This window comes from Carya illinoinensis, chromosome 15, assembly GCF_018687715.1.
Source record: "Carya illinoinensis cultivar Pawnee chromosome 15, C.illinoinensisPawnee_v1, whole genome shotgun sequence".
Taxonomy (NCBI): Eukaryota; Viridiplantae; Streptophyta; class Magnoliopsida; order Fagales; family Juglandaceae; genus Carya; species Carya illinoinensis.
Genome location: NC_056766.1, coordinates 34,069,779 through 34,084,294, shown reverse-complemented (window position 1 = coordinate 34,084,294; position 14,516 = coordinate 34,069,779). Strand labels below are relative to the sequence as shown.

At 39.6% G+C, this 14,516-nt stretch overlaps 1 protein-coding gene and 2 long non-coding RNA genes across 5 annotated transcripts in view; 2 read left to right on the top strand and 1 right to left on the bottom strand.

The window, feature by feature from the left end:
• Nucleotides 1-3,890, top strand: part of LOC122296029 (DENN domain and WD repeat-containing protein SCD1-like) — a 43,294-nt gene extending 39,404 nt beyond the window's left edge. For all 3 annotated transcript variants that reach the window (XM_043105411.1, XM_043105413.1, XM_043105412.1), the window contains 2 exons: nucleotides 2,342-2,550; nucleotides 3,486-3,890. In XM_043105411.1, coding sequence (XP_042961345.1) covers nucleotides 2,342-2,550; nucleotides 3,486-3,581 — 305 coding nt within the window. In that variant the 3' untranslated portion in view covers nucleotides 3,582-3,890. The remainder of the gene's footprint in view (nucleotides 1-2,341; nucleotides 2,551-3,485) is intronic.
• Nucleotides 3,891-10,086: 6,196 nt separating this feature from the next.
• On the top strand, nucleotides 10,087-13,926 carry LOC122295485. Its single transcript, XR_006238092.1, has 2 exons — nucleotides 10,087-11,308; nucleotides 13,520-13,926. It is a non-coding gene; the product is annotated as an uncharacterized LOC122295485 (long non-coding RNA).
• LOC122295486 lies at nucleotides 12,160-14,168 on the bottom strand. Its single transcript, XR_006238093.1, has 2 exons — nucleotides 14,031-14,168; nucleotides 12,160-12,458 (listed from the first exon to the last, which is right to left on the bottom strand). It is a non-coding gene; the product is annotated as an uncharacterized LOC122295486 (long non-coding RNA).
• Nucleotides 14,169-14,516: the final 348 nt, after the last annotated feature.

Here is a 14,516-nt window from a genome sequence, read left to right as displayed (position 1 = left end):
TTAATGCCTCTTTCACCACCCTTATTCCAAAAAGGGAGAGGTCGGTGGAGGTGCATGACTTTTGCCCCATAAGTTTGGTGAGTGGGGTTTACAAAATCATCTCTAAAGTTCTAGCTAAGCGGTTGAGTGAAGTTATGGGGAAGATCATCTTGAAGTCACAAAATGCCTTTGTTAAAGGAAGACAAATTCTAGACTCGGTCCTCATTGCTAACAAATGCTTGGAGAATAGAATCAAAGCCAGCATCCCAAGTATCTTATGTAAATTGGATGTGGAGAAGGCTTTTGATCATGTGAACTAGGATTTCTTGTTGTATATACTTGGTAGGTATGGCTTTGGGGGAAGATGGTGTCAGTGGATAAAACATTGCATCACAATCGTCAGATTCTCAATCTTGGTCAATGGGACTCCCAAAGGCTTCTTCAACAGTTCTTGGGACTTGAGACAAGGTGACCCTTTATCCCCACTTTTATTCATCTTAGTGATGGATGTGCTGAGTAGAATGTTGGAGGGGTTGGTGGACAGGGGCTTCATCTCGGGCTTCTCGGTGGGTGGTTCCTCACACGGTAGCTTGACACTCTCTTATGTCCTTTTTGCCGATGATACATTGATTTTTTGTGACCTGGACCTCAATCAGATTCACTCCTTGAGAGCTCTCCTACTTTGCTTTAAAGTTGTATCTAGGCTTAAGGTGAATTTATCAAAGTCTAAAATAGTTCCAATTGGCTTGGTTAATAATTTAAGCGAAGTGGCGGCAATCTTGGGCTGCAAGGTGTCATCCTTGCCTATGAAGTACCTTGGACTTCCTTTGGGGGCTCCTCATAAATCTAAGATAAAAAGCAAATTGGCAGGTGGAAAAGAATTTACTTGTCTGAAGGCGGTAGAATCACACTAATTAAGAGTCCATTATCTAATCTCCCAATGTACTTTTTATCTTTATTTCTTGTGCTTACAAGGGTGGCGAATACTGGAGAAGATTTTCCGTGACTTCTTGTGGGAAGGGTTAGAGGATGAGAAAAAATTTCATATGATTAAATGGGATAAAGTCTACACCCCGTTGTCTTGTGGTGGGTCGGAGGTAAGAAAATTGAGAACTTTCGATAAGGCCCTTCTTGGAAAATGGCTATGGCAGTATCATCAGGAAGGGGATGCTCTTTAGAGGAACATCATAGATGTTAAATATGGGAGCATTAGGGGAGGTTGGTACTCTAATGAAGGGGATTATGGTGTAGGAGTTTGGAAATTTATTCAGAATGGTTGGGATGATTTACTCGATAATTTCAAACTTGAGGTGCAAAGGGGCACATGAATCAGGTTTTGGTACAATATTTGGTGTGGTGATGTTGCTTGGAAAAACGTTTTCCCCTCGCTTTATAGGATTGCGTCAGATAAGGGTGCCTCGGTGGCTGATTCCCTTCAATGGTCCGTGAGATTCACTTGAGCTGTACAGGATTGGGAGGTGGGAGAGGAGGATAGATTACTTTGGACACCTACAGAACAAGAAATTTTCAGTCCAATCATATTACAAGGAATTGACGACTCACTCCTTCAATGCCTTCCCTTGGAAGAGGCATTTGGAGGAGCAATGTCCCCCTCAAGTTTGCCTTCTTTGGCAGCTGGTTGGCATCCCATGGGAAAATACTGACTATCGACAAGCTGAAAAAGCGTGGCCTCTACATAATAGATTGGTGCTTCATGTGTAAACACAGTAGCGAATCAGCAGATCACCTTCTTCATTGTGAAGTGGTCAAGGCTTTATGGGATGAAATCTTCACTAGACTTGGTATCGCATGGGTAATGCCTTGGAGGGTGATAGATTTATTGTTATGTTGGACAGGGATTCGGGGTAATCGTCACATTGTAGCTGTATGGAAGATGGTGCCTCTATGCTTAATGTGGTGCACATGGAACGAAAGAAATGGTCGCTGTTTTGACAATAGGGGACACTGTCCGGATGGGATCTAGGGTTTTCTTCTTCCATTCATTGTTACTTTGGGCTTCTTCTATTGTATTGAATGGAACGAGTTTAAATGACTTTTATGCTACTTTTCGTAATGCGTAGTTTGTAATTAGGTTCTTTCTTTTATACTTCCTGTGTACATAGATTAATAAAATCTCTTTTTACCTATTAAAAAAAAAAAAGTAATGCTAGCTTGTTGAGAAAGTTAGTGTCAGCAGCTTTGCAGGTTGCTTTCTTTTAGAATTGAACTTGTACGGTAAATTCAATGATTGCAGAATTAGTTTCTGTTGTCTGAAGACAGGATTGTTTTCTTCTTCATTATATTAAGAAGTTTAAGCACGCATCAGGCATTATTATTAACATTAATCGTGCACTGCATGCAGGTGGTATAAGGTGCATGAAGAATGTTACTATACATACTGCTGCTATATTATCCATCAGCGCTGGGGAACACTGGTTAGGTATTGGAGCAGCTGATAATTCTATGTCTCTCTTTAATCGGCCCCAAGAGAGACTTGGTGGCATCTCTAGCACAACTTCGAAAACTGCAGGCTGGCAACTCTACCGTACTCCACCAAGGACAGTTGCTGTGGTACGTGTTGTCCGTCTTTCCTTCTCTTTGTCTATTTCCTGCTTGATCCTTCATTCAGGGTGGAGCAACAGCAAAGTTCCACTATAGGTTTCAACATTTCTGCAGTATCTCAAGCAGAAAAATATTTTATATAATTATAGTATATGAAATAGTGAGATCTAGAACTATCAAAAGTTTGTTCTTTCTTTTGGAACTCTTAGAGCTAGAAAACTTTTTTTTTTTTTTTTTTAAATGTAAGATCTCTGCAGTATCTCAAGCAGAAAAATATTTTAATTAGCTAGTATATGAAACAGAGATTATTCATCTACTTCAACCCAATGTTTAAAGAGAATATATTATATGTTTCATTTTAATTCCTCTTGTGATACATGATACTGTGTGCATATGAAGCATATTCAAAATTTGGCCCTGCCCCTACCCATATTGTGCTCTTGATACGGTAATGCAATATCGTCTCCAATCCTTCATTTATAGTATCAATCTCTTGCCTCAATCATTTGGTCACACTTTTCTTGTTCATACTTGGATCATTCTTGTAAATTTGAACTTTCCATTTACCTTATATGTAGAAGAATATGTAAATATCTTCAAGGATAAGTTTTAAATTAACCTTCAAGAAACTCATTAAACCTAGGCGTAAGGTTATCTCAGGAAGTTCATTACTTCTGGTAATTTTAGTCAAATTACAAATGCTGATTTTTTATGATTCTTATTATTGAGATTAATGTGTAAACGTTAAATTATCAGACTAGAAAGATTGGAAATCTGCATGGCTATCTTTTAGTATATGCTTATACATTACACAAAAGATACAAATCTTAAAGAAATACAATAAATGTCACAAGTTGAAAGGTTACTATGCATGATACTGCACATCTGAATTTATGGTTACTTTTTTATCTGGGTTGACTTTAGCCCGATTCTGTGGTATGCAGGTACGGTGTGTGGCTTCTGACCTTGAGAGGAAAAGGATATGCAGCGGTGGTCGCAATGGACTTCTTAGGCTGTGGGAAGCCACCATCAACATTTAAGTGTTCATTGTATTTTATTTGTCTTAGTTGTGTAGTTGTCGAAAAGGCCACGAGGGAAATGGCTTTGATGGCTTTTCTTTGTATTTCTTTCAATTTGTTTGGTTCATTCATTTATACAATTGCCTGTAATTCAGAATATAGGAAGTTTTGTGTCAATGTATGCAAATTTTTATATTTTTCCTACTGTTTTGTGATGGGGAGAGGATTGCTATGCAGATGATTGTATTGTGATGTGTAGATGAATTATTCTGAAGTGAAGAATGTATGTGCTCGGAGTTAATTAATTTTCTAGAAATGTTTTTCGTTAAACTCTTCCTTAAGATAGATTGCCTCGTGATTTGTATATGTTATTGCCGTGATTCATAACTTCTCAGGAATTTGGGGATTTAGGACTGCAATTCCTTATCCAACAAAAATTTGGGACTGCAATTCAAAAAACAGCCACTGCATTTCACCATTTCCGAGTCCCTGATTTGATTGCTCCGTCAAAGATCAACAGTGGACCAATGTACCCTACCAAATGCCAAAAGATCAATGGAGTGATCAATGCTGATCTGTAATTTAAAAAAAAAAAAATATTCCCGGGAGAAGGTGTTTTAGTTTCCAGATGGATTCAGTACCCTTGATGGTAAATAACTAAAATTTTCCACAAAGATTGACCTACATGCATCGTGATCTTGCAAACAAAAACGAACGAAAGTGGGAACGGTTATGGAAATGTGTGTGTAATGGAACCATAAGAATAAGGGTCTTTATTTCCTACCTGAAGGTATATCTTATGGAAATTTTGAAAGAGTCAGCGAGGTGAATTTTAAAATTGACACCTATCTTAAACCTAGCGGAGTAGAACAAAGAAAAAACAATAAATTAGTTTTTCACGAATTGCCACGAAGAAAATTAGCGGGATAACTAGAATGGATCTTTAGTACCTATAAGCCCAATGTACCTATAAGCCCAATATACCCATAAGCCTAGAAGTCTACGACGGGTCTCATGAAGTCTAACCCATACATGGGGTATTAACCAGATAATGCCTTCGGTATATAAGAAAGAGATCACTCCAATTAATAAGGAAAAGCATGAAAACATATCTATAGAGGATGGTTATTTTTTCCTTCATACACCTTTGTAAATAGCTCACAGGATGTAACAAATATTTCACTTATTCTTTAGGACAACCAGCGCCGCCCCTTTATTCGTTGTATGTTGTTAATCAAGCATAGGGATGTGTTCACTTGGAGCCACGAGGAAATGGTAGGCATTGATAATAAAGTGGCAGAGCACAGATTGTGTGTCAACTCAACAGTAAAGAAGACCTCAACAGGGGAAACATCATTCGCCCTGGCCTTTGCCAATGAAGCAGTTGCGCCAGTGGAAATAGGCAAGCCCATACACCGAATATACCATTTCTGCCAAAGGGAGAATGATGAAGCGCTAGAAGAACGCCTCGACCTTTTGGAAGAGAAGAGAGAAGAAGCTGAGGCCCAAAACATTCTCCATAAGAGAAAGACATAGCGCTACTTCAACAAACAGATTAAGCCTAGATTTTTTAAAATAGGCAACCTTGTTATCAAAGAAACAGGAGTGACGACCCAAGATGAGGGAAAGCTTGGGCCACACTAGGTGGGGCCATACATAGTGACAGCCAACCACAAGCCAAGGTCATACCACCTCAAAGACACCAATGGGAAGGAACTACAACATCCCTGGAATGTCGAGCATCTGAAGAAATTTTTTCCCTAAGTTCTTGCTTTTACGTTCAAATTTCATTACAGTATTGTTTCCATTCTTTTTATGTAACTAGTAGAGACAAATCAATAAAGGTGGTTGGCTGTCTAATTTACATGCCCTCACACTTAGCCACCAATGATGAGTCAAAGACTCGCAGTGCAACAGAAAGGGCGCGGGGGTCCAAAGATCCCCCAACACTTAGCCACTAGTGACGAGTCAAAGATTCGTGGTGCAACAGTAAGGGCACTGAGGTCCAAAAATCCTCCGCCCCCCCCCCCCCCCCCACTTAGCCACTAGTGACGAGACAAAGACTAGCGATGCAACGGAAAGGGTTTGGAGGTTGAAAGACCCGCGACCACACTTAGCCACTAGTGACGAGTCAAAGACTTGCAATGCAACGAAGAGAGCATGAAGGTCAAAGACTCGTGGTGCAACAGAAAGGGCATGAAGGTCCAAAGACCCCATGACCCCCATATTTAGCCACCAGTAACGAGTCAAAGACTTGCTGTGCAACGGAAAGGGTGCGGAGGTTTAAAGAACCCGCAACCCCCACAACCCCCACACTTGGGCCACCAGGTCAAAAGAAAGACATGACAACTCGTGAACAAACAAGTAGCATCTTCAAAAAACAAAGTATTCAACGAAAATCAAAGGTGCCAGAAAAATTTAAAGTGACCGAAAACATGGGTCTGACAAAATTTCATTGTCCAGAACCTTACAGGTAAATGTATCTAGAAAAGATTTACATATCCAAAATAGAAAGAAAAACCCAAAAACCAATGAAAGCGTCAAGCATGCTCCTACGATCTAAGGAGTCAGCAAATTGAACAACTGTGGCGGAGGGCTTGAGCTTATCTAGCTTCAAGCGCTTTAGATCAGCGTGAGGGTGGGCAACAAATAAGCTTTTAGATGAGCCACACCAGTGCCATACCCATACCCAAAGGCTCAGTCCCTAACACTAATAGTAGAGGCCAACTGAGGCTGCAGGCGGACTACCACACCCCTCAAGGCAGTTAACTCAGCCTCCAATTCGTCAAGCCGCACCTTATTCTCCCTCACCTTTTTATCCAGGTTCAGCAGGGTTTGGTTTTGCCTGTCTTGCTTGGCGTTGAGAGCCTCACAGTTCCATTTATAAGTATTGAACCTTTCGCAAAGCTCCACGTAAGATCCCTTACTATCAAATAATTGAAGTTTTAGTCCCCTCTGGGCAACATCATGTGACACTTTAGCTCGTGTGAGATCAAGGGAGAGCCGCGTATGACTCTCTTTCAAGGTTTTCAACGCCTGAGCATATTCGAAGCAACGTTGCTCAGCCACTACCAACTGTTTCTGAGAGGACTCTAGCTCCCTCTTAGCATCGCTCAACTGGGCGCGAGCCAAGTTGTGCTTAGATTCTGCCAACCGTAAGGCAAAGCCTTGCTTAACATTAGGGACCCAAAACAAAATAACTCAACCTGTAGCTCCGTCGCCTCCTCATGAATGAGATTAAGCTCGCATTTCAGGGACTGAATATATCCATAAGCCTGACCAAGGTAGTAATCTAGTTCAGCCTTCTCAACCCTCAGATTCTTGAGGTGGCAGGTAAGCTTGGTTTTCTCAGCTGACAAATAAGAAATCTCCTATCTGGTGTAGAAGGCAAACTTGCACCTCTCCTTCACTTCAAACTCTAGATTGCGGCGATCATTAACAATCCAAGCCGCCAAACTATCCACGCCTTGCAAAATGCAATCAAAACTCAGAAGAATAGTAAACTAAAAACAGGGAAGAAAAACAGCGCGATGAATAAAGTTATACCGGTGTAAGGAAGTCCTTTATGCTGTGGGACATCTCCACCATAGCCTCATCCCAGGAGGGAGTATTCATGGACAAAGGGCCTCTAACTTCATTCGGTGAAGTTATCCCGATATGAACCCTTCCCAAGGGATGCAGGTCAGGCACAGGTTCTAATTCTACCTCTAGAGTAGAAGTAACATGAGCTGGAGTGGCGGTGAGATCTTCTTCACCGTAACCGCTATCAATCTCTATCTCTTCGTCCCTCCCTTCATCATCCCTCAACACCTGATCATCACTGGAAGACCCACCACCATATCTAGGGTTTGAAGCCTCCAAGTCACCACCAAAAGAAGAGGGAGGGAATAGAAACCCACTCATTATCTGTCGGTGTCACACCCTCTAAAATAGTGGATGGTGGGGTGTCAAAATTTACAACCTGGTTGGTGCTAATAGGCGTCACCTCAAGAGTTGCCACCGTAGCGACACCCATAAAGAAGGCGCTAAAGATATCAAAATTTGATTCGCCCCCAACCTGCCAACGAAGGATTCTTGATTCAAGGCTACGGCCAAATCAACGAGGGCTTGGCCCATAAGCCCCTGTAGACAAGCAGAATCAACGGCGACGAAGGCGTGGTGGTTACTTCCCTTCCAAGGTTTGGCGTGGTACCAGAATCAACAGTTTTATCTAGACCCATATCAACGAAAGCCCCTTCCATAACTTCAGTCGGGCGACTAGAAGATGTCTCACCCCTCTCTTGTCAAGGATGTTTGGCACGAGTTCTAAAAAAAGGTGGTAAAGCAGGCCTCTTCCTAGAAAGAGCCTTCTTCATAGCCTTTAGTTTTCGCCCCTTTACATGGGAACGATCAGGCATAACAAGAAATCTGTCAGTATTGGATGGTGATAACAACTTGTCGGTCCACATGGCACCTTTCTTGGTTTTACTATCGTGTTCTTTCGCCCAATTCAAAACTGTGTCAATGCGTTCTTATTTGTGACTAGTAAGGTCAATTAAAATATGTTAATTATCATGGATTTTCCCCCAATTGGCTTGAACAGGAAAGTCAATAATGTTTTTCTCAGAAGCAGGGAACTCCTAACCACTCCCAACAAATGGTCAACTACTGACTATTTGTTGGAATGCAGAAACAACAAATGTTACCTAGCAATTGATTCATGGCATAGAAAAAACAAAAAAGAACTCGCGAGCCGTCAAGTGGGGGTATCTCTCCCTCAAGGGCTCCAATGCCATGCGAAACACTATGCAGGAGCATAGTAGTACACGCCAACCATGTGGGGAGAGTTGGGGAAGAGAAATCTGAAGGGGATGGAGAACATCGCATACAGGACGATAGAATGTGAGTCGTAATTTGCTTGTCAGGGCACTAGTAGTAAGGGCCACATGCCCAGAGAAACCTTCTTCGTCAATAGCTCCAGCACCGTAGGAGGGATCACAAGCTCCACTGGCCCAGGAACGTAGCAATTTGTCTGCACATTGTTAGCTCCCTAATATAAATGGTCAAGCGCCAAGAAGATCCTTCAAAGAAAAGTGGTCCTCAGAAGACTCAGCTTTAGAAAGGGAGGAAACCCTAGGAGGAGTCTCCACCATAGAACAATTAAGAGAAACACCGTGGCAAGCCATTTGGTTAAGAAATGTAAAGAATCGCAACAAAGAACAAGGGTAAAAACAAGAATCAAAAAGAAGAGCTCATCAAGGGCTTCTCAATGGCGACAAACCAAGAATGGAGAAAAGACAGAAAGTAAAGAAGGCAATGATGGGGTTCTAAAAGGACCTAGTGAAGCTGAGAGGTTACTTCTGTACTGGTGGTTAACATTCTTGGAAATGAAAAAGAACAAATGTGAGAAAGGTTATGGACACGTGCCATGGCACCATAAGTGCGAGGGTCTTTATTTCCTACCTTCAGGGGTACCATAGCTAGTTATACACATGGCCATACCGAACTAAACCTAGGACCCTCTAATATTCTTTGATCCGTGCAACGATTGCTGCATGCGTCCATTACTGGTGCCTTCCTTGCTCTTTCTGTCGAGTACCGCGAGATTGGACCTTGCCATTGGTAAGTGAAACAATATTAATTATTAGATAATTTTAGACTACTACATAGGGGTAATACTACTCATGTTCTGTCACGGAACGAGAAATGCTATAAAGAAGTCTTATACTACATAATTCCTTTTAATTAATATGTGATTATTATTTTTATCATTATAATCAAATACACACATATTTAAATATTATATAAAATGACAAAAATGTCAAATTACATATTGATTTAGTAGAGGTGTATGGTGTAAGGCTTCCATTTAAAATTTCTCTTAAAGAAATGGAAAAAAGGGTTGAGAATGATGGCTGACAATACATATTTTATGAGTAGCAATGCTTGATACAATGACTTGTCTTTGAATAAAAAGAAAGTGGAGTTTATTAATAAAAAATTAATTATTTCATGCAAGTCTCAAATTTATGCACTATTTTTAAATGAAGTACGTATGACTTGCACACTCTAAGACTACAAATATCATTTTTCTTAAGGCTAGATATAGTAATGAGTTATGCAAGCATTGCGTACTCCTTTTGAAAAAGAATGGGGTCCATAATTAAAAAATTAATTTTTTAATATAGATCTCATATTTACTCATTTTTTAAAAAAGAGTGCGTGGTATTTATGCATTTTATGATTGCAAATATCATCTCTCATATATTCTACAAACGGTAAAAATGTAAATTACTATTTGCCAATCGCTACATGCATGTTGTACGTGTTAACTCATAAAATGAGTTGCAGAATAATTGTTAAAAATGCATGTGTATCATTGTTTACCCATTATGAGTTCTTGATGAGGCCCCCACAAAAATGGTTTTGACGGTCTTTTAAAAATCTCAATCCCTCTCTTGCTTCCTATTTGTTTGGTGCTAAATTAATATAACAAAAAGAGAATGTAGGACATAAATGAAGCATATCCCTCTCTTAAAGAGAGCAATGACTAAATACTACAACAAATATAGCAAAAGTCCTCCACCCAGGCGTGCACCAATGCGAGTAAAAGTTGTTGCCACTTGGATGAGTACCAAGGAGAGTAATAGTGCTTATCTTGAAAAAGAGTATCCAGGAGAGCAAAGGTACCTGACACCCAAGCGAGCAATGGTGCTTGTCCCCTGGCCAAACATCATGGCAAGTGGCTTTTAATGTCACATCAGATGAAGAGTTGCAACGAGCTTGTAGAGAATTACAGTACTCAACTTCTATTCAACGAAAAAGGTCGACTATGGCCGCCAAGTGAGCACATTTGTTATCTATGGTGCTCACTTGGTGGCAAGCATTTTTGCTCTCATTGGTCCTCACTTGGTGGAGAACACTTTTGCCCTTCCTAGTGAGCACCTGGGGGGAGCATTCTTGCACACTACAGGAAATTTGCCTTCTCGCGGGGAGCAAATTCACCGCAATTCTCCTGTTTTCCCGCAGCAAATGTTCAGAAACTGCGATTTGAGTTCATCGTTAATTGGTCGAAAGTAAAATGTCTGCTCAGAGGGGTTTCGGTGAGAAACCATTGGTGGCCGCAACTGCTGCAGCTAACTCAGCCGACAAATCTCGCAGCAAAATTGGTTGAGCAAATTGGTCTGAAGGGCAATTACGGTGAGGAGACGTCGCAAATTTGGGTCATTGACGGCGATTTTGCAACCCCGTAAAATCTAAATATTCGGTGATTCTAGAGCTGGCAGCAAGAAGCTTTGTTCCATTTGCGGTGAATTCATAGACACCGCAATTTCAAACTCTTCATACGACGATTTTGGGGCTGGCGGTAAGAAAGAGAGTTCCCATTTGCGGTGTCTTCCTATACGCCGCAAGTTCAGACTAATACGGTGAATTCATAAACGCCGTAAATTTTGATATTCTACATGCGGTGAGGTTGTATGGCGCAGAAAATGCCAAAACCACCGCTTTCTAAAATTTACAATTGCTGGGTTGGATATGCGGTGAATAAATGAAGAAACCCACTCGCAGAATTAGATCTATGGGTTTTCCAAACGCTGGATAGTACCAATAGTTGAGCAAATTTATGGGTTTTTGGAATGCCGTGCATGCGCAATATTATTCCCCCTGTTTTTGCTGCCACTACAAGATCTATAGTTGAGCAAATTATTATTTTTGGAATGCTTCGCAGCAACGTTAACGTTATTGGACAGCTCATGTTTTGAACCTAGGTATGTTTGCAAATCAATTTATTATATATGCAATTAATTGAAATCACCTCTATCGCAATTCCCCTGTATCATCTTGTCCATTTTGATTCTCCACCAATCATAACTTAAATGTTTAAAATATTGATTCTTTGCCAATCTAGCCGCCCAGTATATGTTTCATGAATTAATGACCAATCATCAAAAATTGCTGATCGAGAAGCAGATGAACATTTGAATAAAATTAATATGCTGATCAGGAAATTAGACATGAAAAGATGCACCTAATTTAATTGAACCCAATAGCTCAGTACGCACTCAATGTTGATCAACGCCTTAGAGCTACCTAGCTAGGATCAATGATGATCAGCAGGCCGTGTGACTCATGAATTAGCCAAAAATAAATTACAAGCTTGGAGCAATATTATAGTTAATAAGAGCTAGGGAAATAGCATATATTGGTACTTCAAGTCTATTTAGAAATTTAATAACAGGTTCTCATTCCATGCATATCGATGATTCTTTATATAAATCATGGAATTAAAGAAACATAGATACAGAAAGGACCTTTACAACTAATTTTTGCAATGCTTTGCAGTGTTTATTAATTTCTTAACATCTTGGTGCTAACAGGATCTAATTATATTAAGCTGAATTACACTGCACTAACTCAGGAAAAAATTAAGAAGATCAAGAAGAAAGAACTCTAAAGAGTAGCTACGTACGTAACCAGGTTTGCTATTGAATCTTTCCCAATAGCAAATTAGACTTATCTTTGAAATTCCTCTCATTTTTAAACTCTGTCAAACCTGTATTTGAGGACTTTTGTTTTAGATTTAATATAAATCAAACACCATATATTTTACCAATAAAGCACTTGTCCATTGCCATCCAGTTTTCATACGAATAAGCTTGAATGTGAACATTTCATTTACTTTCACATCATACATCTTAGCAGGTTTCTCATTGTCATGCAATTGCTTAAATTCCTAAAAATGTCTACTGCCACTAAACACATGAAAAATATGTGTCTCATTGGAATCGTGCATCCACATGGCTATACATTAATTTAAACCTAAGAAAGAATCCATATATGTAGCATCGCATCCAGCAGGCTCATTGATGCATCAAAAAATTCCACTTGGCTGAAATCAACATTTGAGCTTATGTCTACCTGCAAAATGCACATGCTTCAAACAATTATTTATGTGCTTGAAGTAATTATTGATGTCTACCTGCAAATTACAATAAATCAACCGCAAACTAAAAAGTGCCAATCATTGCATGTACATACTAAAGCAGACAATAATTCATGCCAGTCATTGCATGTACAAACTAAACTTATGCCACTCATTGCATGTACAAATTACTAATTACTTCGCATAAGCCTCCAATAATTCATTAAAAAATCTGTTATATCATCCATATTTCATAGGAAAACAGAAGATGCATCAGGCAGTGGCATGAATTTTTTGACTTCAGTGCTCTAGGCTCAAGAATATTTATACTATGATGTGTTTATCAATGTACAAACATAACAGTTTTGAGGCATGAGCTCTAGGAGGAGAACATATCAACCCTAAACCAAACTCACTTATTTTGGTTTAACAACCGTCCTAACTCAACTATCTGTAGGGTGGACAAAATTGGTTGTTTAACTATGATATGAAAACTACATTTTCAAGCACACACCTAAGCACAAAATGGATGACCTGTCCAAGTATATGCAAGTATATAAAATGCAATACATTTTCAAGCCGAGTTATTCAAATGAAAACAAAGGCTTATATCTCTTAAAATTTATATGCATATTCAACGTAAATCTCTAAACCTATTGTTTATTATAGAAATAATTACCAAACATTGGGTTGTACATAGTATACATCTCTCGAGTTGCAGAGTTTTAATATCACCAACATCATAACATTCAAATAGAATACAATGAGCAACTCTCTTAACCATTTTCATCAAGACATGTAATTGATCGGAAAATTGCCAAACTTCTACAGTTTAAAACACTATACCAGATGCAAGTCCCAATTTCTGCTATGAACCCAAAATAGATGTTATTAATACATACCTGCATATTTTTTGGGGGTTAAGTTGCAGAGCTCCTATACTTTGAAAAGCATGAAATGTAACATCTTTTATAAAACGTGCGCTGAGCATTCAGCTGTTGGACTCTATGCATTTGTTGTTTACAGTCAAATCAGAGTTTTTTTGTTTTTTTTATAGGCTCAGGTTAAAATGATTGTTGTACTTGGGGAACTTGGTGAACGAGATGAGTATGCGCTAGTGGAAGCCCTGAAGCAGGGCAAAGTATCCAAACCAGTGGGCTAATAAGGGGGCTAAAAGTGGTAGTGAGATGGAGTCTGCTCAAGACAAAAATCAAGCACTAAGAGAAGCTGGAGCTATTGTACCAACATCATATGAAGCCTTAGAAGTTTCAATTAAGGAAACTTAAAAGAAACTAGTTAGTTCTGTGTATCATGAGCATCAGCCTATAAATAACCTCCTCCACACTCCCTCCAAACCCACAAAGAAAAAAAATTAACATTCTCTCAGTTCGCTTAGCTAGGCTCTGCATTTGGATATAATTATATATTTTGTATTTTAATTTATTGTTATGTTGAAGAGGGAAAGACTACGCCGGTAAAAAGAGAATAAGTAGTGGCATCCACAAGAAGCTACTTATTATAGTAAGTAGTGGAGATTTTTTCGAAAGAGATGGTAGGAAGATACATACCGGGATCTCTTAGTGCTTAAAGGTGAGTCTGAATATCATTCAACGTCTCCAATGGCCTCCACATTCCCTCCAATTTTGCCACCCATGTCTAAGCAGATTTCTTTGAAGAAAAAAACTCTGTATCTTTCTGTGTACAGCTTTAGTGTAGTGGACTGAAGTGACTTGTATCAGCTATGGTGTTTTAAAAGTTTGGCTAATTTCCCCCCAATTTTGACTTCTAGATATTTGGTGATCCCGCGTATTACTAACTTCCCATCAAGAAAAGATCTTCCACTATTGATGATCCATTGGTGGGACCCTCGGCCTCCATTGAAACAGTACATCAACCATTTTCTCAAAAATTGACAAGTAAGAGCATCCCCATCCGGTTCTCTAAACACCAAATTCCCTATAATTTGAGGAAATATTTAGGGATTTCATCCCAAACCACCCCCCATCCCATTCCCCATTTTGGGGTTTAGGGATGGGGTTGCTACAGTAGGTCCT